The sequence below is a fragment of the Scophthalmus maximus genome, chromosome 5, assembly GCF_022379125.1.
Source record: "Scophthalmus maximus strain ysfricsl-2021 chromosome 5, ASM2237912v1, whole genome shotgun sequence".
Lineage (NCBI taxonomy): Eukaryota > Metazoa > Chordata > Actinopteri > Pleuronectiformes > Scophthalmidae > Scophthalmus > Scophthalmus maximus.
In genome coordinates this window covers 12,628,018-12,655,478 of record NC_061519.1, presented here as the reverse complement: position 1 = coordinate 12,655,478, position 27,461 = coordinate 12,628,018, and the positions used below count along the sequence as shown (strand labels likewise).

Genomic DNA, 27,461 nt, shown 5'->3' with positions numbered 1-27,461 from the left:
CCCGTGCGAGCAACTTGAGAGACAGAGCACAGGAAAATGTATTTTGCCAGCACAGAATTATATTTTGCAAGATAGATTATGTGCAAGCAAGAAAATAATTCCATTTGAGCAAATATAAAATCTATCCTGTGCTCGATAAATGTATTTGCATGTTTACCATTATCCATACTAACAACTCTTACGCAGGTTTACTCATGTGCACTCTGGTTCGGTGCGCTGTCAGACCAGCGTTATAGTTGTGCCACAAAGTCAACCAATTGGACAAGGTCGATCCTGATTGGCTGTTTCCTCCGAGTCATTTTTGTAAGTCCTGAAACTTGACCTTTTCCCACAGAAGACGTGTCCTGTGCACAGTGGGGTAAGAAATACAAATAAATGAGCAATGGACTCTGCAGGTCCGTCTTTCCACGTGTCTGCGTACTTAGTGATGTAATGTGGTCTCAAGTGCATCCCTACAAGGACAACCAGTACTTTCAATATTTAGTGTGGGGTGCACAACGCAATTCATAGACGAAAATAGTATTTAGATTTATACTTTCAGATTTTATAGTGGACATGTTTTGTGTATGTATCCAAGGTAATGCTCATGTCATTTGTGCATTACGAGCTGCAGTCATAAAGATACGAGCCGACAGTCAAACAACATCTTGGTCCAACACTGTGAGTGTGTCTTTTATTTCAAAACTGGTGAAAAAACTTTTCTTTTGTCTTTTTTTTTGGGGTGTTGTTGTTTTCTGGTGGAGAGGGTTTCAAATGTTTCCACCTCTGCCTTTGTCTTCAGTCGGCAGTGGCCGGTCCAACAGGCGGGAGTTGTATCCAAGAGCAATAACGCTGGTTCCAACACAGACAGTGAGCAATGATGTTAGCCGTCAATGTCAAACTTCAGGGTACAAACATAGCTATAAAACATAGTTATCCTACATTAAACACACAAAACAATTTAATAATGATGATGAAATTGTAGTTCTAATGCGTAATAATAATAAGTAAAAGTTAAATCCAAGAACAACACTTACATAGTAATGGTAATCCTCACGGCAACCTAAAAGAATCCCATAACAGCAGTGAATATTTCAGTAAACTTTAGTTATTCGACAAACGTCTGCCTGACTCCACCTACATTGGAAAACCTATTTTGTTTTCAAAAAAATCAGTTCTGGTACTATTCTATATTTTTGCAGGCGTCTCTCTGGTATGATGTTGTGGACAGTTTGACGGAATCATTTGGGTTTTGCGTGGAGGCGTGTCCCTGGGTGGGATTCGAGCAGCTGGCTGGATACGGAGGCTTTGTAAAGCTGAAACCATTCGGGGTCAAAGACATGTTCCAAGGTTGGGGTGTGAGTATCCACCTGGTGTGTTATTCAGCGATTATTGCTCTTTTCTGGGCTTCGTTATCTGTATGTGGTATTGCCCTACCTCTCTGAAAGCCTGTGATTCACTCATGAATGTATTGAAAATGCTGACAGAAAATGTACTCCGATCATGTAGAGACTAACTCTGTCCACTCTGCCACTAACTGTGAATCAGATCTTAGAGAGTTCATATCCATATTGGTTGGCTGACAATAAAAAGGCTTGAAATAGGAAATGAGTTGAAAGACAAGGCGGTTACACCTATACTCACATCTGGAATGACTTATTCTTCCATTAGTGCACCGAGCAGCCATGTAATAATACGGCCAAACACATTGAAAGTTTTTCGTCTCTCCTTCCATCAAGTATTCAGCTGTTACAAGCTCAAAGTCACCATAAATAGCAGGTTCCATGACACAAAAAGCACCTGCACAAAATTACCAAAAAACAAAAGGGTTAACGTGTTTGAAAGACTTAAGGAATGAAAATCAGTATTGACTTGTTTATACCTTTGCAGACGGGTAGTGATGACCAAGTGTCATCGTTGTAACACACCACAGTTTCTGGACCGACTTGTGTGTAAAAAGCACTACACTTATATTTCAAATACATCGGAGCTGTTTGCACAACATCACCATGTGCGACGGTTGGGTGCACGCCGCAGTTGTAGACTGAAACGAAAGGAGAGGGAGGAAGAGGGAGTCTGTCACAGTGATCTGGATCTCAGCAGCAACAACATAAAGTATTGTAATACAATTCTTTGCTTTGCCTAAGACCTTGCTGATTGGCCAGAATACAATTTTCAAAAAAAGCAAGTAAATCAACCGCCTGCCAACCAACCCATATTATTGACTAGTAGGTAGTGCTGCTGAGAACTGAACATCTGGAACATATTGAGCAAAGATTTTGACCCAAGTCATGGCTGAATTGATTGAGTTTACTTTTAATGTTCAACTTTTTTCATCACTGCGACTTGCCAGCCAGAGAAGAAATATCTGAATAGTTACACTGAGTGAATAGACAAACCACGTCCGATACATGTCAAATAGGCGATGGATGTCGGCGACTTACTTGGTACAACTAGAGGTTTAGTGTTGGAGGAGGTGGACGACCCTGTAGGAGAGAGCACATGAAGCCACACACACACACACACACACACACACACACACACACACACACACACACACACACACACACACACACACACACACACACACACACACACACACACACACACACACACATTCTGTGAATGGAATCTGCTTATGACGCTGTATGTTGTATGTTATTGCAGTTATGGAAAAGGCAATAACCTACCTCCATCCCCTCCACCCCCAAGTTGTGTCCCATGGCCAGCGGACGTGGTGCCCCCCCCACCCGTTCCCACCTCAGCGTTGCTTCCAGTATCTGGTCTGCTTCCTAAATGGTAAGAGAAATATTTATATATACACACATACAGATTCATATCTAATGGCCGTGAAGTGCCTCTCACAACGACAAATAAGAAAAGAAAACGGCATTGACTTCTAACAGAAAAAGGAGGTACCTGCCTTCGACATGGATCGGCGCTGACCTTTTTTTCCATTAAAAGATGATGTCGTTGTGTTTTTAAGTATGTGTTGTTGTGTTTTGTGATTTGCTTTGTCCTGATTTGAACTTCCCGGCCACCATGTAAATACAGATCAGAATCCTACCTCTATCCCCATGTTGTGTCCCATGGCCAGCGGACGTGGTGCCTGTTCCCACATCAGCAGACACGCCCCCCTCAACGACTCGTCCTGTTCCTAACCCTAAATTGGGAAAAAAAAATTGGACGTTCAAACGCTATGCTGTACACTCTTGTGGTTTTGCTGTGTCGAAACAGAACTTATAGGAGACAGACGTGTAGAAAGATATTTTTTTCAATGGATGTATAAATATGCTCCACACTTGACTTTCGTGAGTAGTCAATTGTCTCTCTGAAAAGACTAGATCTTTTTTTTCTGTCACTGATGAACTCTGCATATTGTCCACTTACTGCACATTGGGCCGTCAGTCCAGGTTCCAGCCAAGCACATGCTGGAATTCTTCTGTGACGCCTCGATACTGTATCCATCTTCACATTCATATTGCACCACCGACTCTTCGGGGAACAGCTCCTCGTATCCCCGATGAACGATCACAGCGTGTGGGATTTTAGGGGGCTCGCTGCACGTTTTGACACTTTCTGTGAAAAAAAAGAAGCACATGTCATCAAGAGAAGAGGTTAAAGAATTACATGTATTGGATATTTAAATATTTCAGGTCACTGGTAGTTCCACAGCTGACAGACTTACTCTCACACGTGGGCAATAAGGGCCATGTCCCATTCATGCATCTGGCTGTTGCGACCCGATTTTTGTGTTCATATCCTTTGTCACATGTTATCCTGATTATGTGTCCGTCCTCATACCAACTGCCTGTGGCCTTAGTGTATTTTGCGTTGGCAATAGTTGGTGGAATGCAGGCACTTTCATCTGAAAAAAAATTGTTATTGTTGTGGCTTGGACCCCTTGTAACAATAAAAAGAAATCCAAATGGAGACAATAGGGTTGCAGCAATGTCAGAGCCTGGACCTCTAAAAAACATTAAAAAAATGAGTGACAGGTGCAGATTTCACTTCTTTATTTCAGTAAATCATTACCAATGCGTCACCTCTTGCTCAGACCGTCTCGATTGCAAAGTAAATATCTGCGGCGTTCCAAAATGGTGTGGAATATTACACAGAGCTGGGACAGCGCGGATATCTTCATCGACAAAGAGGGCGCTCGGCTCCCTGAGGGCGCTCGGCCCTTTGACCTCTCACAATGGTGAAGAACCTTTCCAAAAAAATTCCCCTCGGCTTTGGATCCGTCTCAAAATGTAATTGCCTGTCACCATACTGAGACCTACTTTTGATAAAAAAAAAATTCATGCAAGTCCATTCAGAACCTTTCGAGAAATCCTGCTTAACAAACAAACAAACAGAAAAGTGAACCAATCACATCATTTCCTTGGATAGGACATTATTAGCTTGGCTTGGAGACCCCGAGGGACCCTGTGTCTTTCACACACTGCTTGACAAGGGCATGGCACTTTCAGGAAACAGGCAGGAAAAAAAAACAGTTATCGGTAAATATATATGATTATTCTTCTTGTTTTTTCCATACACGACAGAAGCTTTAAATGTTTCAGGCATGACTAGTGAAAGGTCCTGAACGTGGCGTTTGAACACCACAACTTATTTTGTCACTGATCACTTACCCATACACTGGGGCGTGTGAGACCATGTGCCATTGTGACATGTGCTTGTTGCCCACCAACCCTCCACAGCTGGTTTATATCCATTATCACAGGCATAAATGAGGTGGTCTTCATGAGAATACGTTTCTTGTTCATGGACAAAATAGCCACCAACCAGTTTGGGAGCAGGACAAGGCTGAGCCGCACTTTGTGCTGAAACAGAAGCAAAGCAAGAAGACATTTTTCTTAACTGCTTTAAAAACACCAACATACCAAAAATTTCATTTTAGAGGACAAAGTTCTGTTCTCACCTTGTAGTCCTCCCGGAAACCAGATGAGAAGAATAAATCCCAGGTACCTCATGCTTATTTTGTAAGGGATTCGAACAGTGCAGGGCAAAGCAGAGCGAAGAACCCAGCTCAAATCCAAACAAGTCAATCATTGTCGAGGGCATCTCCCCAAAAAGTTACGGAAAGTGGAGTCAACGCTTTGTGACGCTGTTGCTCGGAAGCCAACACACTGATAACACAGATTCTACAAATCCATACAAACTGGGAGACAAAGATACGAGAAGAAACACTGACCACTTCTAAAATTAAATCAGATGAATTCAACACCACTTATTGGGTGTTTTTACATAAAGCTACAGAAATCAGTTTGAATAACAATTCAGAATAATGATACAACCATATGTTTTGAGTTACGACGTTACTATCTTGAAGTAATTAAGAGTGATTTGTAAAATTAAGTTTGAATTATTGGAATAATTGATGATTTTTTATTCTACGTTGTGATAATACCTTTCAGAACTAACCACGAAAACGACGTGGCTAACCCACAAACAACTTAATCTGATTAACAATTTCACATCTGATCACAGCTGATTCTGTAAATGTGGTCCCTGCATGTTTTAGTCTCAACTTAGAATTTTTCTTTATTTTATGTGGTTAGTGTTGCAGCAAACATTGCAGCGGTGTTTTTGTCAACACAGAATGTCGCACACAATATTTGTTTAAAGACCAGATTTCCAAATGATCTCCTGGACTGCTGTGACCAGAGGTCAGCGTTGCAAATAATAAAAAAAATACCCCAAACAGTGATTCCAAAGGTTCTTTAGAACCTTAGGTGACTATCAGTTGGTTACAAAACCTAGACTGACTGATATCAATGATCATGAGTCAATATTGGATCACTCTCTGCTGGATCATAATGTGCCCTGCATAACTTTATCCACTTTTTGTACATAAATACATATATATATATATATATATATACACATACATACATATTCTTTATATATATATGTATTTTTTTTCTAAATTATTATAAAGATATGAAAAAAGTAGGTGAAAAACTAACTTTCTACATCAGGCAGCACACACGTCTTTGATTCTCTGAGGCTTTATTGTCTATTTTCAGGTGATGACTTAAAGCAATACTCACATCATTTCTCTCCTCTAGCACAACACCAACGAAGAAGAAAAAGAAGAAGACTTGAACAAGGTCATTGCATGAACACGAGATGTGCTGAACAAAAAACTGAGCTAGGAGCTGGCTGCTTGACTGAGATTATTTTTATTGAGCCAGAGCAGAGTAGCTTTCTAAAATTAAATCCCTTACCTGCATCACCCTCGCTGCTCAAACAGTTTTGGCTCCGACAGGTTTTTATCATATATGTACATTCAGACAAAAAAACACCCATAATGGAAAAAAAAAAAAAAAAGGATAATGAAGGAAGTGTCTTTCCTCAAACTCAGTGGCTGTACCGAGAGACATTTTCACATTTCTCTCAATCTAAACAGGTCTGAGTTGAATTCACAATATTCTGCATCACCCCCCCCCCCCATTATGTTGCTTAACATCTCTTTTAAATTGTTTCCACAGTATGTTGCCTTTTTTATATAAAACATAATTTGGTGTTTTTGTTTAACTACATTAGAAAACAATTACAACACAAACACAAAAATCCCATAAATCTCATCTCTAGTGTCCAGAGCAACGAAACCAGCACCGTCCTCGAGGAAGTGTAGGAGGAAGAGCATCGGGTAAACTGCCCTCCTCCTACTCCTCCTGTTGACCTGGGGACCGTACTGGAAGATGGGATGGCAGCTTGGACGAGAGGGGAAACCTCTGAAAGAGCCTCTGACAGTTGGAAGGTTGGAGAATTCATTTGTGGGACTTTTCGGGGATGGACGCTGTGAACTGGGTTTAGAACCTGAGGTGAGATTTGTGCTTCACCATGTATCTGATAAACGGGACAGAATGCAGGAAAGGGGAGTTTGAGACAAAGTGTTTTCATAACATAATCTTAAAGAAACAAAAAAAATAATGTGCACAGTACACAAAAATGTATATGAAGGAAGGCGCAAGAGAATAGTCACCTGTCGAGAGTTTCCCAAAAACGCAGGAAGACGGGCCGGTCCAGATGACGCCGGTGGTGACTCAACTCCAACACGGTCACGTCCCACTTCTGCACGTTGGGGTCGGTCTTGGCCTCATCGTACTTCAGATGAAAGGCTCGAACTGGAGGGGAAACATCCACACATTGCCACAATCCACACAACATGCCGACCAAGGACCAGACTAAAGACGGTGACTTGTTCCAGTCGCAATAAACCATTTAAATATGGCTGCCATTCGAACCAACCTTGCTACAAGGGTGGTGACAATTTTTTTTAAACAAACAAAAATTTAATATACAATTACCAACAGATAAAGTCGCTTACTTTTGGCAAAAATGTCAACAGGGGATCCATCTGGTAGCAGCCACGGCCAGCCTTTAAACTGCCAGGCAGGTCCCTGCACAAACACGGCCACCACTCGATCCCTGCAGGAAGAAACACGCACAGGTTGTTGTCGGGACAGAAGCCGTTTTCAGACACAGAGTCCAGAAAATGTCTGGAAAAAATGTTGTCCAGACATTTTCCAGAGTTCGCCTTTCATGTATGACAAACGCAACAGGAGACTGTGAGTCAGACGCGCTCGCACCAACAGGAAAAACTGCTACTGAGATTCGCGTTCTCACATACAGCCTCTCCAGAGATGTTCAGGAAAATGTCCGGACTTCATTGCACGTCTGAAAGCAGCTAGAGAGACAGATGTGTTTGACACCACAACTAGATTAGTGTTGCTGCTATTTCATGATCAATGCGTCCCCACGTGTTTTGCAGTGTGTGGTTGGCTTGTAGACTGAATTCACTTTGTACTGTAAAGACCTACCACTCTCATAAAGAGAGCAGAAAACAAGGCGATGACGACTAGGGCTGAACAATTAATTGCATTTGCGATAATATCGCGATATGATAAAACGCGATTTTCTAACCGCAAGGGACGCGATTACACGGGTCACGTGATACGCGAGCGAGTGGACCCTTCGGTTCCAAAACAAGCATCAGTCACGCTGCACTAACCTGCTGCGCAAATCGCAATCGCAATATCTGTTAAAAAATATCGCGATTTCAATATTTTCCCCAAATTGTTCAGCCCTACTGACGACTCTGGTACAACACACGTCAGGAAATAACAACAAGATGAAGGGCAAGAGGGTACGAGATCCTCTAACAACTGAGGGAAGAAACCACTTCCTCTTCAACACAGACAACAGGACTTTATACAAATAAGATGACATGAATATTCCCAAAAACAACTCAACTTGCTCGTGACAGATACAGCATGTGTGCTCCTGAGTCATAGTTGTCAGATCTCACAATCTGTCGACATGCAATGACTAAGGCGAACAACAGTTTCTACAGCTGAACAACTGCTCATCCCCAGAAACAATTAGCTGAGTATTTCACACGTCAGGCCTCATAGTAGAGAGAAAACATAAATAAAACATAATTAATGAATGCTCACCAGTCCTGTGGGGCCAGTTTGAGTGGCTGGTCGATGATGCGGTACGGCACAGTGACACTCAGTGTCGCGCCTCCCGGCTGGATCTGGTCTTTGCGCCTCTGGAGCAGAACCTCGTTGTCGCGCTGGATGCCTCCCTTCTTCTTCTCCTCCGATGTGACAAACCTGGTGTGTCGCAAACAAACGTTTATTCATCATCATCATCATCACCATCATCATCTTCAACCGCTTATCCGGGGTCGGGTCTCGGGGGCAGCAGCTTCAGTAGGGGAATCCAAACTTCCCTTCTCCCGGGCCACATTAACTAGCTCTGACTGGGAGATCCCGAGGCGTTCCCAGGTCAGTGTGGAGATATAATCTCTCCACCTAGTCCTGGGTCTACCCCGAGGTCTCTTCCCAGCTGGACGTGCATGGAACACCTCCCGGGGGAGGCGTTCAGGGGGCATCCTTACCAGATGCCCGGACCACCTCAACTGGCTCCTTTCCACGCAAAGGAGCAGCGGCTCTACTCCGAGTTCCTCACGGATGACTGAGCTTCTCACCCTATCTCTAAGGGAGACACCAGCCACCTTTCTAAGAAGACCCATTTCGGCCGCTTGTACCCACGATCTCGTTTTTTCTGTCACGACCCATCCTTCATGACCATAGGTGAGGGTAGGAACAAAGATCGACCGGATGATCGAGAGCTTTGCCTTCCGGCGCAGCTCCCTTTTTGTCGCAACGGTGCGGCAAAGCGAGTGCAATACCACCCCCGCTGCTCCATTGTCCCCTCACTCGCAAACAAGACCCTGAGGTACTTAAACTCCTTCACTTGAAGTAAGGGCTCATTCCCTACCTGGAGTAAACAATCCACTGGATTCCTGCTGAGAACCATGGCCTCAGATTTAGGGGTGCTGATCCTCATCCCAACCGCTTCACACATCATCTGCAAAGAGCAGTGATGAGATCCCCAGCCCACCGAGCTGCAACCCCCCCACCACGACTACGCCTCAATATCCTGTCCATGAATATCACAAACAGGATTGGTGACAAAGCGCAGCCCTGGTGGAGCCCAACCCCCACAGGGAACGAATCCGACTCGCTGCCGAGAACCCGAACACCGCTCTTGCTTTGAGTGTACAGAGATTGGATGGCCACAAGAAGTGACCCCATCACCCCATGCCCCATGCATGGGGTGATGGTGATGTGAGCATAAGTGCGATTGGAAGTGATACTTACTTTAGATCCTGCAGAAGATCCTTAGCATTGAGCATTGTGATGAGAGAGGTGGTGGCGGCAGGGATGATGACGATGGGTGTTCGGGAACCTGTTGAGAAAAGTCATGATAAACTATCTAAAAAGATCTAACAGATTAAAAAGTAGGACAGAGATACATAGAGGCGGTTACAGGAAGACATTTTAGGTCCATAAAATAAAAAAAGGAATATGATGGTTATATTATACCAATTGCACACTGTTCTGCATTTTATATTTATGTCAAACACATTATAAAATGTACCTTTCTTCTGATTTGGTGGAGGTCTGGCTTGTGAAACTACAGGGAAAAAGAGAAGGAAATGCATGAGCACATGCAAATGTATGAATAACCTTGACTGAGTTAGAAGTCAGTATAAACACATCTCTGTGCAGGTTTGTCTAATCTTACAAAGAAACATTACAATAACAAGGATTTAAGATGTTATAACACAACTCAATTATTCAACAATTTCTTTTAATTGTTTCATGAGGACAAGAAAAATAAAATAAGTAATCATTTAAAAGGAACCTCTCATCCATCCACTCTGTAAGGCGAGAGCCTGGAACATAGCGATACCAGGCAGTCAGCCCCTGAAGCGTCTTGGCCGTGAAGAAAGTCAACAGCGTGAACTAAAAAGTCCCAAACTTGCCGAATTAAGTCACATGTTTTGGCGTTGTCAGGGTAACGTAATATGGCACAACGTGTTGTCCCATTCCTATTCATACCACTTGGAGACTGAGTGACTGACTGACTGGTCAGATAATGCATTGATCTCTCCTCTCACTGTTCTCGTAGAAGCTGTGAGTAAGAAATCTAACTGACTGACACATGCAGACAACTGACCGAGATTTACTGACGACACCCACAACTAAGCAGATGGGACTTGGTGACAACCGGTGAAACTCACAGGCAGCCACCATGTGAGCTATAGGTGATGTTAACAACAGATGATGACATAAAAGTGAGGGAGTAATGTTTCTTTTTCCTAGGGAACAGTAGAGGCTTAACTGTAAAACATGAGAAGAAAACCTGCTTTGTCGCAGTTTACAGTAGTTCTTCGTCAAGTGCTGGGATGTCCCTGCACTTCTGATGTGAAAAGGAATGTATGAAGCCGTCAAAGGCGATGGGAGCAGATGATGCATGACAAACAGCAACATAGAGAAAACACTTGTACTTGTGTCTGTGAAAGTTCCTCCGTTTGTTTTCATGCAGTGCTGTAATCTGATTTGAGGTCCGCAAAGCATCGAGATGAATTCCGCTGCTTTTACCTGCTCATGTGTTACCTTAACTGGTTTTCATAAAGAGCATCTTTATACAGTTTCATTACATTCAACCTTAGCAGGCTACAATCTCTCATCTCCTCACATCTTCAACACATTTAAATGTGTAATCCTCTGTTATGCTATTCTACAAGAAAATGTCCCCCCAAAAATCCTCTCACTCCTCGTAATACACAACAAAATGAACACTTCAACATAGGCAGTTATTAGCATTAGAACACTTTCACAGGAACATTTTCAGGAGACGTGTGTACATATTTTTGAATCAAACACTAACCAGGACGAGGGACCGGCTGCAGTGCTGGGGTCTGGGCCTTCCGAGCAGATGCTCCTTCCTGGAAAACACAAAACCCCAAGATCATAAACATACAGTAAAGATACGATACTCCAAATATTTAATGAAGAAAATTTTACTTTTGTTGTTAGTCCAAAAAGCATAACCTAGTACTTATGAAGACTTTGAGAATTGGTGTTAATAGTCAAGTACAGTCTAAGAGGAAAATGTAAATTATGAAAAAAAAGGTGTTATGGGAAAATAGGACAAGTTCCATTTAAAGGCTGCGTCCCTTTTTCCTTGTTAATATAATTCTCTTTGCAAAACATGGTCCTTTGCTGATAGACGCTCATCCTCTATCCTTCTTGGGCACTTTTGATTCCCTGTTTGTTTGTGGATGTGTTTGATGGGGAAGAGGGGGCTTTAAAGGTGGCCACACTAGGGGTCACAGTGGAGCAGCGACATCCTCCTAGGCTGGAGCTCACACGGACAGGAGCTACAGAAACATGCAGACGGTGTGGTACCAGACGGTCTACGCAGAAGAAAAGCCCGACCAACTGGATTTTGGGGGCCAATGCCGATAGCAATGTTTGGGAATAAAACATTGTTAAAAAAAAGCTGCCGATGATTCCCAAGATGTTTCGTTATAAAACCCTTATGACAAAGAAATGTAACGGAGGCTTGATTTTTCACAGTTTAACCAGAGTTTATTTTAAATAACTATAAATAAAAAGAACAGAAATACAACTAAAATATAGTACTTGAATTAAGAAAATAATTATTTTTTCAACGTTAAATTGAAATATAATATTTTTTTCTCTCCATTGCTTATTCTGTAAAAAAAAAGTTTTATTTTTAGAAAACATTAACCGATACCGATTTTTTTATGTGAAAGGCTTGTATTTGCCGATATCATCAGCCAACCGATGTATCGGTCTATACAGTAGTACCAACAAATATTACATATAATAACAGAATTATGAATAAAATCATCATCATAACTATATAAACACTGTATATACACTGATTTCAACAGCAAAGCTTCAGACATGTGCGTGGAAACCTGTGTGTATAGCCAGCGTTAATGTGCTCAAGAAGTGAATAAATGATTCAAGCCATGTTTCCTCAGTAAAAACAATGGACAGAGTGTGAATATTTTATAGGATTCATTAAGACTGTGCTCCAGCATCATCAATTCAAACTTTGCAGAAGGAGCCGATAATCCCCGACACCAGTCCTGACGTCAAAACCACTGAGTGACACAGCCGAGGTTTAGAAGATAACATCCGCACATTCACAGCACTTATACGATAATATAAACGAATGAGAAACAATCCACCAGTAAAAGCACTAGCGGGGCCCATGTCCTCGTGCGTACGAAATACATTTATTTTCTCATCTCCCATTAAACTAGCTGCAGGGCAGAGACTTTCAGCAGCAAAGAAGAATCACCATCAATTTGACCGAGTGTTGAATTTGCTGACTGGGATGTTTTTGGCGGCTGCTGCTGCCACCAAGAGCATGGATGAGTTCACCGAGGCTCCTGTAACAACTGCTGTGTACCATCATGCACCAGGGTGAGTTAGAACTGTGACAACCCCTGGTTGACAGCTAAGCTCAATCAGCTGTTGTGAAAGGAAGAAGCATTCTTTGGACGCGTTTAGAGATTCAAAGTACAGGCTTGGCAAGACGATGACAGAAGCTTGATGTCTGCACTGAGAAACTTCAACATCAGGTCTCTGCTTCCGTCTGGAGGGGGCTCATACAGATCAACAACCACAAACCTGACATCCCCCCAACTACGTTAATCACTTGCATCTTGCCAATGAAATGAATGAGTTCAACTGTCCTACTGTAAAAATGTGTGACAGTCCTGACAACATATTGCGTGACTCTGTCCATCAGCTCCAGCCCACAAGCGTCTCCACATCACTCTAACCAAATTTGATTTTGACTATCTGTGAGCATACATGCATGATCAGCTCTGTGCCATGGTTACACAGGTTTAGAGGAAGTGCCGACACTTCCTTCTATTAGATCACAGCACGCCAGATGAGATAATGCTTTATTAGCCTATTAGTGTGAGCGGGCATGAATACATATAGGTCAGGAGCCCAACCCCTCCCCCTCTCAACGGAGTAGGCAGCAACAGCAGCAGAGACGGCGTGACGTGGTGGGAGAGCGTGCTGCCACCAAGCCCGGAGCTGGCTTTCAGAATGCATACATAATTCGCGGCGCTGCCTCCCGTTCATCTTTCACCACCCCCGCTGCTTTCCCCCATCCAGCCTTAGCACTCTCACACACAACAAGACCGCACGGAGGGGCCGCCGCATGAAAACAACAAGAGGCAAAGGGAAGCACAAGGGGGAGGGGAGATAACATGAGAGCATGTGAATCAGAGGAAGGGGAAAAGCAAGAGGAAACGACCATTGTTGCGAAAATGAGAAGAAAAGCCTGAGCAAAATGGAGCTAAGGCTCATCCGGAGATTAACCCGACCGATCCAATGCTGCAGCGATATTCACAATATGCAGTGAGAGGACAGTGAAAGGACCCAGGCTAACTGCCAGTTGCAGACTTTCTTCTCCGTTTGGCCAGAGGTGGTTGTGGCAGCGGCAGCAGCAGCAGCAGCAGCAGCAGCATCAAGCCACTGGGGACAATGCACCAAAGACAGAGAGGCTGCAACACTGGAGCTCTGACACGTTCTGCTGATGCACACAGACACACAAGTTCCTGGAAGAGAACTACATTTCCGTGTGTCTACTATGCCAATAAAAAACACCGTTTCTTATACCTTCGTATTAAGAAAGGAGATCCTCATCAAGAAATTGATGAGGATCTAAGCTGCATCTGATTGTGATTTGGCCTGGAGAGACGAAGAGGAAGATCAGCGGGTGAGGTACTTCGATTTAAACGGGTACGTTTTTTTGTTGAGAAGTCTTAAAAGCTAATTCACACCCACCCAATTCTGCGCAAAAATCTAAAAACTGTTAATGTACTGTACAGTATGTAAGGGGGGTTGGTTGTCTGTTTTTACTGGAAACATTTGTTTCAATTTCTGTTGATGCAACGGAGAGAACTGAAAGACTTTTTTCAGTGCTTCTGTGAGCTCTCACAAACTGGTCTTTGTGTTGTTGAGGTCCTTTAAGGGGGTAGTGTGTAATTCAGTAAAAGACTGAGAGGATACACTCCATTTCATAGCGCCAGCAGCATGCCAACATGGGCTGCTTGAAACCATTCCTCAAAGAAATGTCGAGTTTTGAATGTGAAACATAATTGAGTTCATTTTTGCACTGAGAGCAACAAGATGAGGAATCCCTTTAATCAAGTTGTGGCCTAAATCAAGTTTCAGTAAATTAAGTCTATAAAATATACTTGATCTACATCCACCTGCTGTGATCACGTGAACCTTTCAGGAGTTTTCATACATGGCAGTTTAGAAGGCACCAGAGACACGGACACAGAACCATCTACCGACTTGTCATTATTTTTTGCAGTTGGTATTTCAGTCATCTGTAGAGTCACAAGAGAGACGCCCAGGAGTGAATCATAACAGGAAGTAACTATATTTTACCTCAATATTCAGGCTTAACTGTTTTACTCTATAAAATTCACAATATAAAATGTATAGTGCATGAAACCACTATACTATATGAAAAAAAATCATAAAAAAGGGGCAAGGGGAAATACTCTATAAGATGCAGATCCCCAAATTGATTTCACATTCAACGACTTCTATTCTATTTTCCTGCTGAATGTCAGTCCAACATTTCCTCTCCTTTAAACTCCCATGTGATCTCTACCAACTCCTGTAGAGAAAACATCTGGCTGCTAAATGTTCACCTACTTGTTTCGTTCTCAATTGATGCTGTGCAGCTAAACTGTGGCTCATGAGACCTTTTTTTTTTTTAAACTAACTGCCTGGTGAGAGTGAACAAAAACACAAGTTGCACACTGTGAAACTAACGAAATAAACCAAACCAACAATGAGATGAGGGGAACTGCACGCTTGAGTGGTATTTCTCAGACATTCCAGCCATTGCCAATATGAAAATATTGATAACAGCACTAAAATGTGCCTAAACCTGGTTTCAGACATACACTGAAATCTGGACATTGAGAATCTGCATTTGAGAACTTAAATGTCCTCTGGAACTTTTCCTGGCAGCCCCCGAGCAAAATTTGGAAAATACAGCAGGACAATCTACACAGGCGCCACCACTCATCTGAATTAGGGTTGAAAGATTTGGGGAAAATATAGAATTGTGATTTTTCTAACAGATATTGCGATTTGATTTGTGGTTAAAATTAGCGCACACGCACATTGACAGAGAGCAAGATGTGTTGAAAAGGAGAAGGGGAGAGAGCTCTCTCTCTGTTAGCAGTCTGTCACTTTAACGAGGGAATAGTCGTGGTGTTTGTCACCTCACGGTGCCACGTAAGACATTTTCATACGGAGTAACAGTCTCAAACAACTCTCATGTGTTTCTGTGTTCGTCACTACTGTCACTGATAGTTGGCCGTACACTCGTAATGTAGCCGCTGTTGCGCTTTGCCACGCGCTGATACAGGTTGGTGGTGTTGCCCCGTGAAGTAGCAACGGTAGCACGGCATGTTCTGCACAACACCTGATGCTGCGCAGCATCGTCCTTTTTAAAACCGACGTGCTGTTCCTCTTCGAGACTAAAGTCTCTGCTGTATCATTTTCCGTTTGTTCTGTCAAGCTTGAGGCCATTGTGTAGCAGGTTAGTGCAGCGTGACTGATGCTTGTTCTTGGAACCGAGTGCTCCATTCATTCGCGTATCACGTGACCCGTGTAATCGCGTCCCTTGCGGTTAGAAAATCGCGTTTTATCATATCGCGATGTTATCGCAAATGCAATTAATCGTTCAGCCCTAGTCTGAATGTCCCGGACATTTTCCTGCTGTTGTGAACGCTTCTGACTCGGACAATCTCCTGATGCGTTCCCAAAATTCCAGAGTTCATTCACCCAAAAAACAGCTGATGTGACATGCTGTATTTGTTTAACGCTCACTTATATCCTCTCATCTCTGTTCCAGAAAATCACTGGACTTCAACAAATTGATTTAGATATATGGAAATCAACTAACAACAGGGGGTCGAGGTCATTCGGCCAACTCTCCAAATAAACTTCCCTTTGTCTGTGGGAATCAAGACCTGGTCATCTGCTGCTGAGAAGTGACCTTACAAGACTGATGCCCGAGTGAATTCCGGCTGGCAGAACCATGCAGTGGAGACGACGCCACTGCTGTGCACAGACAGCTAAGCTCCTCTATCTGCTCTCACTTTTGGGTGTATTGGTGTTTCTGGTCCACCAGGTGTGGCTGCCCAGGCTCACAGATATGCCATGGTGGAGAGGCCATCCTGTGGTGTATGGAGGTGGTGAACTTGAAAACGCCAAAGCCAAACTGAACATGAGCTCCCAACATTCGGTGTGGAGGTTCGTCATTGTCCCTCAGCCGACTTTCAAGGCTGATGCCAACGTCAGCTTCTATGAGAGGGACGGCGTCTTCCCTCCTCAGCAAGACCAGCGCTTCGAGAACACCCTGGCAGCCAATACGAGCCAAAGTGAAGAGGGAGATGATAGAAGAGCAATAACAAACGGGCCTTTCCCTTATATTATCAATGAGCCGGACAAGTGTGTAGAAAACAGACCCGCCCCATTTCTGGTGTTACTGATAGCCACTGAGGCTCGGAAGGTGGAGGCAAGGAACGCTATACGTCAGACGTGGGGGAATGACAGTGTTGCCCCGACTCTGGGATTCATCCGGCTCTTCATGCTTGGGAAGAAGGAGGGAGAGCTCGGACTTTTGCAACAAAGGATGCTGGAAGCAGAGAGCAAAAGGCATCACGATATCATTCAGCAGGACTTTCTGGATTCCTACAAAAACCTGACCATCAAGACATTGATGGGAATGAACTGGGTGGCAACGCACTGCCCACGGGCCAGCTATGTCATGAAGACGGACAGTGACATGTTTGTCAACACAGAGTACCTCATTTACAAGCTTCTCAGTCCAGACCGGAATCCCAAGAAGAATTACTTCACAGGAAACAACATGAGGGGTTTTGCACCCAACCGAAATAAAAACAGCAAGTGGTACATGCCCCGAGAGCTCTACCCAAGCGAGAGGTATCCCACCTTTTGCTCTGGGACTGGTTACGTGTTCTCGGGGGACTTGGCGATGAAAATCTACCAAGCATCTCTAAGTATCCATCACCTGCATCTGGAGGATGTGTATGTGGGAATATGCCTGGCAAAGCTCCGGATTGAGCCCACGCCACCACCCAATGAGTTCCTTTTCAACCACTGGCGGGTGTCTTACTCCAGCTGCAAGTACAGCCACCTGATAACGTCACATGGGTTTCATCCCAATGAACTACTAAAATACTGGCATCACCTGCAGACCAACAAACGCAACGCCTGCATCCACTCGTTTAGAGAGAGGGGTGGCAGGATGCACTCAGTCAGAATGAATGAAAGAAACAAGCTCAATAACTGAACTTTTACACTGACCAGCTCTTTGTTACGCCTCTTTCATACTGGACAAAACCCCCCCAGCTATATCTGGGTTTTGTCGTCAGTGTGAAACGGAACAGTCTACATTTGTTCACAGGTCAAATGACTCAGTTGTCACTGGAATTTATCAGCTTCAGCTCTGAATGTCTAAGCTGGAAACAGGATACCCATGGGCACAGGCTACTTTGGGCCTTTTTCTTGTGTGCTGACATGCAGCGTGTCATGACAACAGTAAAAGCTTGTCGAATTGTTGGTAACTTCTGTGCCATCTCAGCCTCAACTCTGTTGAAGCAGCGTAAATTAAAACAGGATGGGACAGATTCACATTTGAACAAGTTTACCCATGTTAGAAAAACCTGCATATACACACTAAGATAGTTGTAAAAAGGTTGTTCATATGAGACCTCAAACTCTGTGTAAATGTGGATAAACTGATGGAAGTGCTCCACCATTATTGCCAATTCTTTCACAAAAGATGAAATCATTTTTTGTGTCCGAGTCAAACCACTGGAGAGTTTATGTACACAGATCAAGTCTACAAAAGCTGTTACGGTGTGTGTGCCAAAGCTAGTTTTTGTAATAATATATGTAATATTACATGACTTACATAAGCTCATACCTGGAGTCGACAAAGTACAGTGCCAATAAACATTTCAACATAATAATAATAATAATATATTTGATTTATAAAGCGCTTTTCATGTACCCAAAGCGCAAACATGCGTATCAAACAGTCAGGGAAGTCATTTGAAAAGAGGTGAGTTTCAATGATTAGCAGTAACAGACAGATGTGCGATCAGACACTTTTTATGAATCAAATGATCCAAACGTGATACAATACATTTTTGGCGGGTGAAGTTGCAACTGAATGACACATTTGAGGAGTAAATGTAACAAAACAGTTCTCCTTTTTGAGTAACACCCTGTTGGGACATAACAGAAGTTTGATGTCACCCTACTGAAGTATTTCCTGTCTGTGGTTCACGCCGATTCTCTTTGGGAAGGTCAAATAGAATTTAAAAGACCAGCACTAAGATGTTTAAGCATATTCTTTTTATGGAATGTTTAAAGCTTAAATATTATAAATGATTTTTACTGAACAAGAGATTATAGCATCAATTATACTCCCTTTGGGTGGGCTTTAAGGACACGTAGTTGTTTAGATTTAAACCTTCATGTCTGCTTGGTGCAATTCACGCACAGCTGATATGTGGCGCAGAGGATATGTGAAGTACACGGACGAGCGCACACCCCCTGTCTGACAAAATTTAATCACTCAGACCCTGGCATTCTCGCAGATGTGGAAAATGTAGCACTAACATGAGTGCCATCTGACTGATTCAGTGTGCCATGACATGGTCACAAGGATCATATCTGACACGATAATGTTTTCCCTGCCTAAAAACACAAATAACTTCAGTAAATGAATCACACTGAAAATTGGTTGAGCAGCTTCCAGCAAAAACCAACGACTACAACGGGGACTTTCTTGATGTGTGCAAAGTGTGATTTATACATGCAGTATAACTCTCTGGTACAGTAAGTCTTGAAGAAGCCTTGTTCTTACCGTCACAGACTTCAGGGTCATGCCGTGGTAAGTACCCATAGTATCGATCTTGAAACCCTCCGTTTCTAAGAAAAAATGAAAAAACAATGAGTTTAGCACTGTGGGCAGAACGAAAATAGTTATTTTCAAAACCATAACTGTGCTCAAATATAACCAACATTATGAAACGTGTTTGCACCTTAATTCTTAGACTTAATAACGAAAATTAAGGAAACATTATCACTATAGATTTCTCATGTATCTGAAAAAACTAAATCTAATTGAAAATCTAATTTTGAAAAACTCAGGTAAATATCCAGCATCAGCCAAAGTCAGTCAGAGTCTCCCAGGAATAGTATGGAGTCATTTATCATCACAATATACATGACACAAGGCAGTGACAGAGCTCCAGAGACTTTTTTTGAGCCTTCCACAAGGACTAAGTGGGAAGTGTCGTCAGTTGTATAATAGTTCTGAGGGGAATTTTATCAAAGATGGTCACCTTGTCTGCAAAAAGTAATGTCATGCACAAAGTAAATCTCTGTGAAAGTAGGAAAATCATCTAAATGCAAGGCAAGTTGACTTTGAGCTCAATGTATCTAAACTGAATATTTCTGTGTGACCTACACTTTTAAAAACAATACATATTGTTTTGCTGCTGCATGCATTGTGTGTGTGCAGACTCAATTCCCCCACTGCAAACAATAACACATCAGGCAGTTTGATTACCATTATCATATTTTGGTCATTTAAAACACTGGTCATTATATTGATTTCTATCTATGAAAGTTGTGCATGCGGACATTGCATTTACTCAAATGCAACACAGAAGACATACTGTGTGCATGTGTGTGAGTGACTGAACAATATCAACGTATAAATAATAATGTAAAATCATTAATAATATAGACAATAATTAAATTAATTCAGTGTGTACATCAGCAGATGACAGTAATGTGATAACACTGATAACTATGATGACTTTGGTCATTATAATCATGATATGAAATGTACACACTGTTGCATCTCTGACACAAACAACCCGAGTACGTTTGCATGAAATCACTGGAGTGATTCTTTTTCACTATCATCCAACTTAGACTGTAATACTGTATTTATCTGAATTCATTTTGTGTAAATTAACCCAACCATACATCTGGGCTCTATAAAGACTTGTAAAGGTGCAGGGAGTGGGATGTCTGTGTTAACTCTGATGTTGTCTTAATGGGCACTTACTGTGGCAGCTACCAGAAATACATCACAAAAGTAAGCACTTGACTATTGGCAAGTGTGAGTATCCGGATTGAAACCTTGAATACTTTTCCATCAATCTACTATATCACATATCTCATGAGTGTTGTGGCAGGCTGGAGTCAATCCCAGTTGTCATTGGTGTGAAAGGTGGTCTACAGCCTGGTTGCCAGTCTGTCACAGTGCCAACATACAGGGTACATCCATACCAACTAGTTTTTGTTTCAAAGCTGAATCCATCTCCGTCCAGACGAACGTTTTAATCCACGACCATACCAACACGTCTGAAAACGTCTATCACCTGACCATTGGAATGTGTGTGCAGGTGTAACCAGGACGCAGATTATGTCCTATACAGTCAGTCGCTCATGTATAGAAAATACAACGAATAAGGAACAGCAATAGTGATAAGGGCAGGGATTTCTTTTTTTCGACCGACGAAGTGGTGGAAAGTTTGACAGTAAGCGTTTGTGATTTTCCTACGCCCTCCAATCAGGAGGCGAAAGAGCGTTACTTTGCCTATTTTTCCAGGTTTCCAAACTTCTCCGTTTTTGCCCGTCTGTACTACAACGCAGTCCTGGAGTTTTCAAACTAAAACGGAGCCAGTAGTATCTAAAAAACTACTGGCCTCCACATACTAAATAAATGTGGACGACAGGCACATGTCCTGGAGTAAATCAGATGCAAATGTAGTTGACACAAAGCGACGGTGTATTCCTTAACTTGCTCATCCATTCTCCTGCGTGGAGAACCTAGAGAAACACAACCAAAACTCACCCTCTTTTCCTTTGAATCGCTCCTGATCATATCTGTTGTAGGCGGCGGGGACGGGCTGCTTGTTCCTTAAGGACGGGTCCTGGAAATTGAATGAAACGCAAACAAATAATTACTAATAATTACAAATGTCAAAACATCCTTAAAATGGCCTCAGACTACAGGAATTCTGGGACGATTTATCCTTGATTCAAACTCCTGTAGTCTGAGCCCAGCTTTAGAAGAAGCCATTTATAGGCTTGCTGATGCTTTCATGTCAAGGCATGTGTACAGAGAGGAAGAGAGTGCCTGGCCTAAGTGTAAAGCTATTAGTATATACACATTTGTTTTGCCTGGTCTCCGGGAAAATTTTAATCTCCATGAGAATCTGAAGAAAAGCGTTATGTGTAACAGATATATAAAGCAGACTAAATGGCCTTCTTACCACTTGAGTAGTGTTCTGTGCTGGTCTCTGTTCTGGGGCTCGCCCTTCTTCTCTGGCTTTCACCGACTGAAGAATGGCAAATATGTTCTTGGAGAAGTTCTGAAAAAGGTGCAAGGCGGCTACATAAGACATATTTCCTCATCATTTGGTGTTTGTGTTACAGGATCTGCGGCAAAAGGCTTTGATGAAAACAAGAATCATACAAGACTGTCCTTCACAGGAGCTGTTCAATGACAACAAACTGGGAAAATAAAAAGGATGAACTAGTTATTGATTATTATGAACTTTCAAGTGAGCAACTGAAAATAAAACACGGTGGCCAAATACTGTCACCTACAGCTACCATGTTGTAGCTTTAGCATGACACTTTATGTGAACGCTATTTTTATCAAAGGCACGTGAATCACATGTCAATCTTCACTGAAGAGTAACTGTCGGCAACTTCAGAGTCTTAAAGGAATAAAGATGAGTTTTACAGCATCATGGGCCTGAACTCATTCATGTGTTCAGTGACAACTCAACAAAGATGACATTTTTATTAGAATAATATCATTTTGTATATCGCACAGTTGTCAGCTCTGTCTACATCAGGTCCTACAGCTACAATCAAATCCAGTGTGGATTAATTTGTGGAGAAGTTCTAGACACAAGTTTGTCAAAGTCCTTCTTTAGTTTCTCCTTTACATTTTTAGGGTAAATTCACGCCGGATGGAAATCATGCTATTGCTGCCACCTAGTGTTTGTAATTGTCATTTTGCTTCACACTTGAGGAGTTAAAGGTTTGGCCGATTGGAAATGTCAAACGTTTTCCCACACACAGATTTCGTCTTTACCCAGTGAAGTCCATTCTGTCTGCATCAAGGAGTTCACAATTGCTCACATAAAAAAATATATCTGGTGATGGTCTACATGTGAACCTGAACCAGAGTGACTGAATAAACAAACCTTGATATGGACTCAACTATTAAGGGCAAGTCTGAAAACAACCCCAGGCCCAAAGCAGTTATGCAGCACTTCAGTTCATTGCTTTATCACTGTTGTGTGTGATCAGAAGTAAACACTACACGCTTACAACCTACAGAGGTCAGTGCAGCAATACATTCCCAATGTAAAATACTGTGTTTGGACTTGAAAGTGAAGAGTCAGGGTCTAAACTACTTTGCAGGAGAGAATACAATAAATTCCACTAGTGTTAATCTGACAAGTGTATTGAAGGAAAAGTTTAACATTTTGGGTAAGACAAGAGAAAGAAACATGTTTGGAAAGAAACGATCACCATATGCTTATGCGGACTCTGACCTTTCCAGTGCTCTGGAGAATGGTTGTCCTGGTCCTCCAGACTCTCTCTCTGCTGACAATATCTCTGGTGACATCCACCTCTGCATCCACAAAGCTTCTCTGCTTCAGGGTTATGTCATCATCCAGGTCTGTTTTGATGGTGGAACGTTTCTTGGCCATAATCTTGGCTTTGATGGCTGCAATTTTCTCCACTGACATGGCCTCAGACAGAGATCTGGAGGAGGAGGAAAAGGTATTTGTTCATTTGCACAGAAAGCATGAGAGCAATACTGATGTCATTACACACTGACAATGCAGTGTGTTGAATAAAAATCACAATGAATCCCAGCGTTGTAACGATCGACAGAAAGTTTTACATGTATAAATGCATCTGGTGGTAGAGATCCATTTTACCTGATCTGGTCGGTCTGCACGATGCCCTCTTTGTGCCCCTCCAGACGGGCAGCCAGACGCTCCTTGTCCAGACGCACTCGTTCCTCATCCTTAGAATGAAACGTAAACACACTTTCAGCAAACTACAGAATGACTGCAATATCACACACCTGTGACTGAACAAGTCAATGATTGATTTTCACATTTATAAAAAAATATTCTATTACCTATGACTACTGAGAATTAGTTAGAATATGTAGTTTGATTTTACATTTGTGCTGACACTGTCCCCTTATAGCCTTATGATTATCTATTTACCCACTGTTCCTTTTACCTTGCGTGTGGGCAAGATGGTGACAAGATGGATTGTAAATTGTGTCAGTCAATTAATTTTAATAACTACAACAAGATGTACTACATTCATGATGAAATGTTAATACAGACTTTGATATAACACAACTAAATATGTTTTTTTTTAACGAAAGCAGGCGGAAAACTATTCTAAAATGTTAAGACATGTTTATCAAGTTGCATTTATTCAAAAGTATCTGCCATCATCATGCAGAACAGCCTTTTTACATCACAAGAACTTTGAAAAACGTATATTTCTTTTTATTGTTCACAACTACACTAACACTATCTTAACTACAGATAGTTTAATGACCTTTTTGTGTGTGTATGTATGTGTTTAAGTGCGAAGTGTAAAACGTCCTTGAAAGGCGCTATAAAAATTTAAGTTATTATTATTATGATTATTATTATCGCCTATCGCTAAGCTAGGAGAACTGAATACATCCTGGGTGCTGTATCCTTCTGGATAAACTAGTCAACACAAATGTAAATTTATGTTGGTCCATGGTCTGATATACAAACTCCGGTGTTGCTGTATTCATGGTCGATCCTCCTGATAGCATGCAGAGACGGCATCGTTCCAGTGCTGGAATAAACAGTGTTGGAACTGCAAACCATCCGTTCCATGTGTCCGAATGCACTTTTCCTCATTAAGACGAATCTCAACCCTCATCTCAAGAATGAACTCTGACCATAAGATACATTCTCTGTGTCTCGAAGCTGGTAATTGTGTAATATTCATTTTTCCTTTGTGTATGGATTAGAGATTCAAACTAAGGCAGTAAATGCTACAGAGAGGTATTAAGCTGCACTGACCAACATGTGTTGATTAATGTCATTTATGGTTACTGCTGTTTTGTATGAAGACACATTCATTGCTTGTCATGTCATCTTACCTCAACCCTTGGCTTTTTGGCTTCAGAAGATACCTCATCTGCTGCTCTTTTGACTGGGAAGCAAGACAAAACCAATTTTATTACTTAACCGTGTTCCAGTTTAGTAAGTATTTAATTATAATGGATTCAAATAATGATTAGTGATAGCAATCACTTGTTTTTTCTCTCTGTTCACAAAGCAGCATTTGATTGAACCCTAAGATAGTCTCGCAGGACTATCAGATACAACCAAAGAAATCAAGTGAAAACTTACCTTGCGTCGGTCGTTGCAACCCTATTTCTATGGGTGCACTTCTGTCAATACTTGTCGATGTGGCTGAAATGGGACAAAAGTAGATTACACATTCTCATCAGACAAACCGCATGAAGAGTTTTACCCAAAAGGGCAAAACAATGAAGCCCAAACGTTTACTGAACCAGAAACCATCCCTGAGGAATCAGGACAATAAGTGCAAATGATCTGGGGGAACAAATTATCAACACCCTAGATGTGATGGAAACAAGAGATCATTAAGTGCTACTTACAGCTGTCGCCATTGAGATACGACAGCAAACCCTTTCGATCGGGTCGTCTGACAACAGGGATGTTCTCTGTCTAAAGACAATAACGTCACACAAAAACACAGTCAGGGCAGTTGAGAGACAATCTGAAAGGCACTGGTTGTAGAATTTTGACAGTCATTCCAGAGCACTTACTGCAGCTCTTCGCACGTAGGATGGATGCGGGAGATGGACATTGTTGAGCAGGAACAAGATCGAGTCCAAAGTGTAGTACTCTTTGGGCTGGCCCTCTTTACCAGTACTGAGGGTAGAAACACAAGGTCAGAAACATCACTCAGCCCTCAAGTTTGATGTGACCATCATTGTTTTCGATTGAAAACGAACACAAAACGACTGCAGGTTGAAGCTAACGTACCATCCTTAGATCTACATTAATAAATAAATACACTTCCTGGGGGCGAGGAGATGAACTGTCTGGTGTCAAATGAGCAGGAAACTATCGTCAGATATCGAGCTAGCCAATCTTCTGATCTGTGTGCGACTTTGTTTTTCTGCGTTACATGTGCTCAGATGTTTGTTTTTTTTCAAGGTTAACAAAGCTGCTTACATTCATGAGTGCAGATACTAATAGCACGGGCCCACATCTGACCCACGGGCCCACACCTGACCCACGGACCCACATCTGACCCACGGGTCCACACCTGACCCACGGGACCACACCTGACCCACGGGACCACATCTGACCCGCGGGCCCACACCTGACCCACTGGACCCACATCTGACCCACGGGCCCACATCTGACCCACTGGACCCACACCTGACCCACGGACCCCCACTGGACCCACATCTGACCCACGGGCCCACATCTAACCCACGGGCCCACACCTGACCCACTGGACCCACATCTGACCGAAGGGGCCCACACCTGACCCACTGGACCCACATCTGACCCACTGGACCCACACCTGACCCACTGGACCCAAACCTGACCCACACCTGACCCACGGGCCCACACCTGACCCACTGGACCCACATCTGACCCACGGGCCAACACCTGACCCACGGGTCCACATCTGACCCACTGGACCCACTGGACCCACATCTGACCCACGGGCCCACACCTGACCCACTGGACCCACATCTGACCCACTGGACCCACACCTGACCCACTGGACCCACACCTGACCCACTGGACCCACATCTGACCCACGGGCCCACACCTGACCCACTGGACCCACACCTGACCCACGGGCCCACACCTGACCCACTGGACCCACACCTGGGGGTCTCCTGACAGACTCCTGACAGACCGAGCCAACGTCCCTGATTCGTTAGCAACACATCACGACCGCAAGTTCAGCTGTGCACGTCTCATATTCATATGTTTAAGTTTTAAAAAAAGACACTGACACACGTACATGTCAGCAAAGAGTCCCCGGGGTCTAGGCCACGACATTTAAATATCGCCCCGACGTAGCCGAACAGTGCTTAAAGTTTGAAGTGCAACAGCGAGAAGTGGAGCTGTGTTAGCATCTGGTAGCTAACGAGCAGCGCAGCGGGTCGATGCGCTCCGGCTGCCGGCCTGCACCCGGTCTCACGTAAGGTTTAGCGCCGACTTACCCCCAGATTATGTAGTTGGTCTTGACATTTTTCGGCCAGGAGAACTCTCCAAATATAACTTCGTCTCCCTTCGCGACGATTTCTTTTTTCTGGATATTATACTGACGAAGAACACTCAACACATCCGCCATCTTCACTTGTCTTGTTGTAGTGTGTTTGCGAGGCCCCCGGTTATCAACAGCGTGTTGCCTCGCAGGATGCCTGATCCGAATTCAACTTTATTCATTTTTTTAAACATTACCTTTCACCTTGGTAATTTGTTTTTCCAATTTAGTTGTACACGTCAATGATCATCGGTTTTTTTTTCATCAAATTCCTGCGTCGGTAGACGCAATTCTTTAGTTTGACTATTTCGTGTGTTGACATGGTGGTAAACACTACTGAAGGTCCTAGTGCCTTGCTCAAGGACACGACTACCGGATGGACACAGTCAGTGATGCACACACAAGAAAGTCATGTTTCAGGCAGTCATTTATGTCACGGAAACGAAAAATACCATGATTGATGAGCAGCAAAGTGTTTATTATTGGGTTACAATGCTACTACATTCAAACACTTATGTTAAGCAAAATGGATATAACAAAAAATTGTGATGGAAAAACGTTAACCAAGGTGGTGAAACACTTGTGGTAGACCAATCTTCATAATAACTA

The 27,461-nt window shown here is 42.8% G+C and overlaps 3 protein-coding genes across 4 annotated transcripts; 1 reads left to right on the top strand and 2 right to left on the bottom strand.

The window, feature by feature from the left end:
• Positions 1 to 645: 645 nt before the first annotated feature.
• On the bottom strand, positions 646 to 5,063 carry LOC118310519 (coagulation factor XIII B chain). Its single transcript, XM_035633511.2, has 11 exons — positions 4,904 to 5,063; positions 4,614 to 4,805; positions 3,668 to 3,847; positions 3,370 to 3,558; positions 3,047 to 3,142; positions 2,670 to 2,771; positions 2,424 to 2,465; positions 1,862 to 2,023; positions 1,624 to 1,779; positions 1,017 to 1,042; positions 646 to 831 (listed from the first exon to the last, which is right to left on the bottom strand). The coding sequence occupies exons 1-11, from the start codon at positions 4,953 to 4,955 to the stop codon at positions 778 to 780; spliced, it is 1,251 nt and encodes a 416-aa protein (XP_035489404.2). The 5' UTR covers positions 4,956 to 5,063; the 3' UTR covers positions 646 to 777.
• A 914-nt stretch (positions 5,064 to 5,977) lies between these two features.
• cdc73 (cell division cycle 73, Paf1/RNA polymerase II complex component, homolog (S. cerevisiae)) lies at positions 5,978 to 26,969 on the bottom strand. Its single transcript, XM_035633508.2, has 17 exons — positions 26,809 to 26,969; positions 25,384 to 25,489; positions 25,213 to 25,282; positions 24,941 to 25,003; positions 24,688 to 24,740; positions 23,462 to 23,550; positions 23,069 to 23,282; positions 21,770 to 21,868; positions 21,349 to 21,427; positions 19,342 to 19,406; positions 11,239 to 11,296; positions 9,943 to 9,978; positions 9,663 to 9,750; positions 8,448 to 8,609; positions 7,319 to 7,419; positions 6,974 to 7,115; positions 5,978 to 6,837 (listed from the first exon to the last, which is right to left on the bottom strand). The coding sequence occupies exons 1-17, from the start codon at positions 26,937 to 26,939 to the stop codon at positions 6,801 to 6,803; spliced, it is 1,593 nt and encodes a 530-aa protein (XP_035489401.1). The 5' UTR covers positions 26,940 to 26,969; the 3' UTR covers positions 5,978 to 6,800.
• On the top strand, positions 13,403 to 20,490 carry LOC118310518 (beta-1,3-galactosyltransferase 2-like). 2 transcript variants are annotated; one of them, XM_035633510.2, is made up of 2 exons: positions 13,403 to 14,127; positions 16,294 to 20,490. In XM_035633510.2, the coding sequence occupies exon 2, from the start codon at positions 16,480 to 16,482 to the stop codon at positions 17,755 to 17,757; it is 1,278 nt and encodes a 425-aa protein (XP_035489403.1). In that variant the 5' UTR covers positions 13,403 to 14,127; positions 16,294 to 16,479; the 3' UTR covers positions 17,758 to 20,490. The 2 variants fall into 2 exon arrangements, with proteins under 2 accessions (XP_035489403.1, XP_035489402.1); XM_035633509.2 differs by having other exon boundaries at positions 13,403 to 14,150.
• Positions 26,970 to 27,461: the final 492 nt, after the last annotated feature.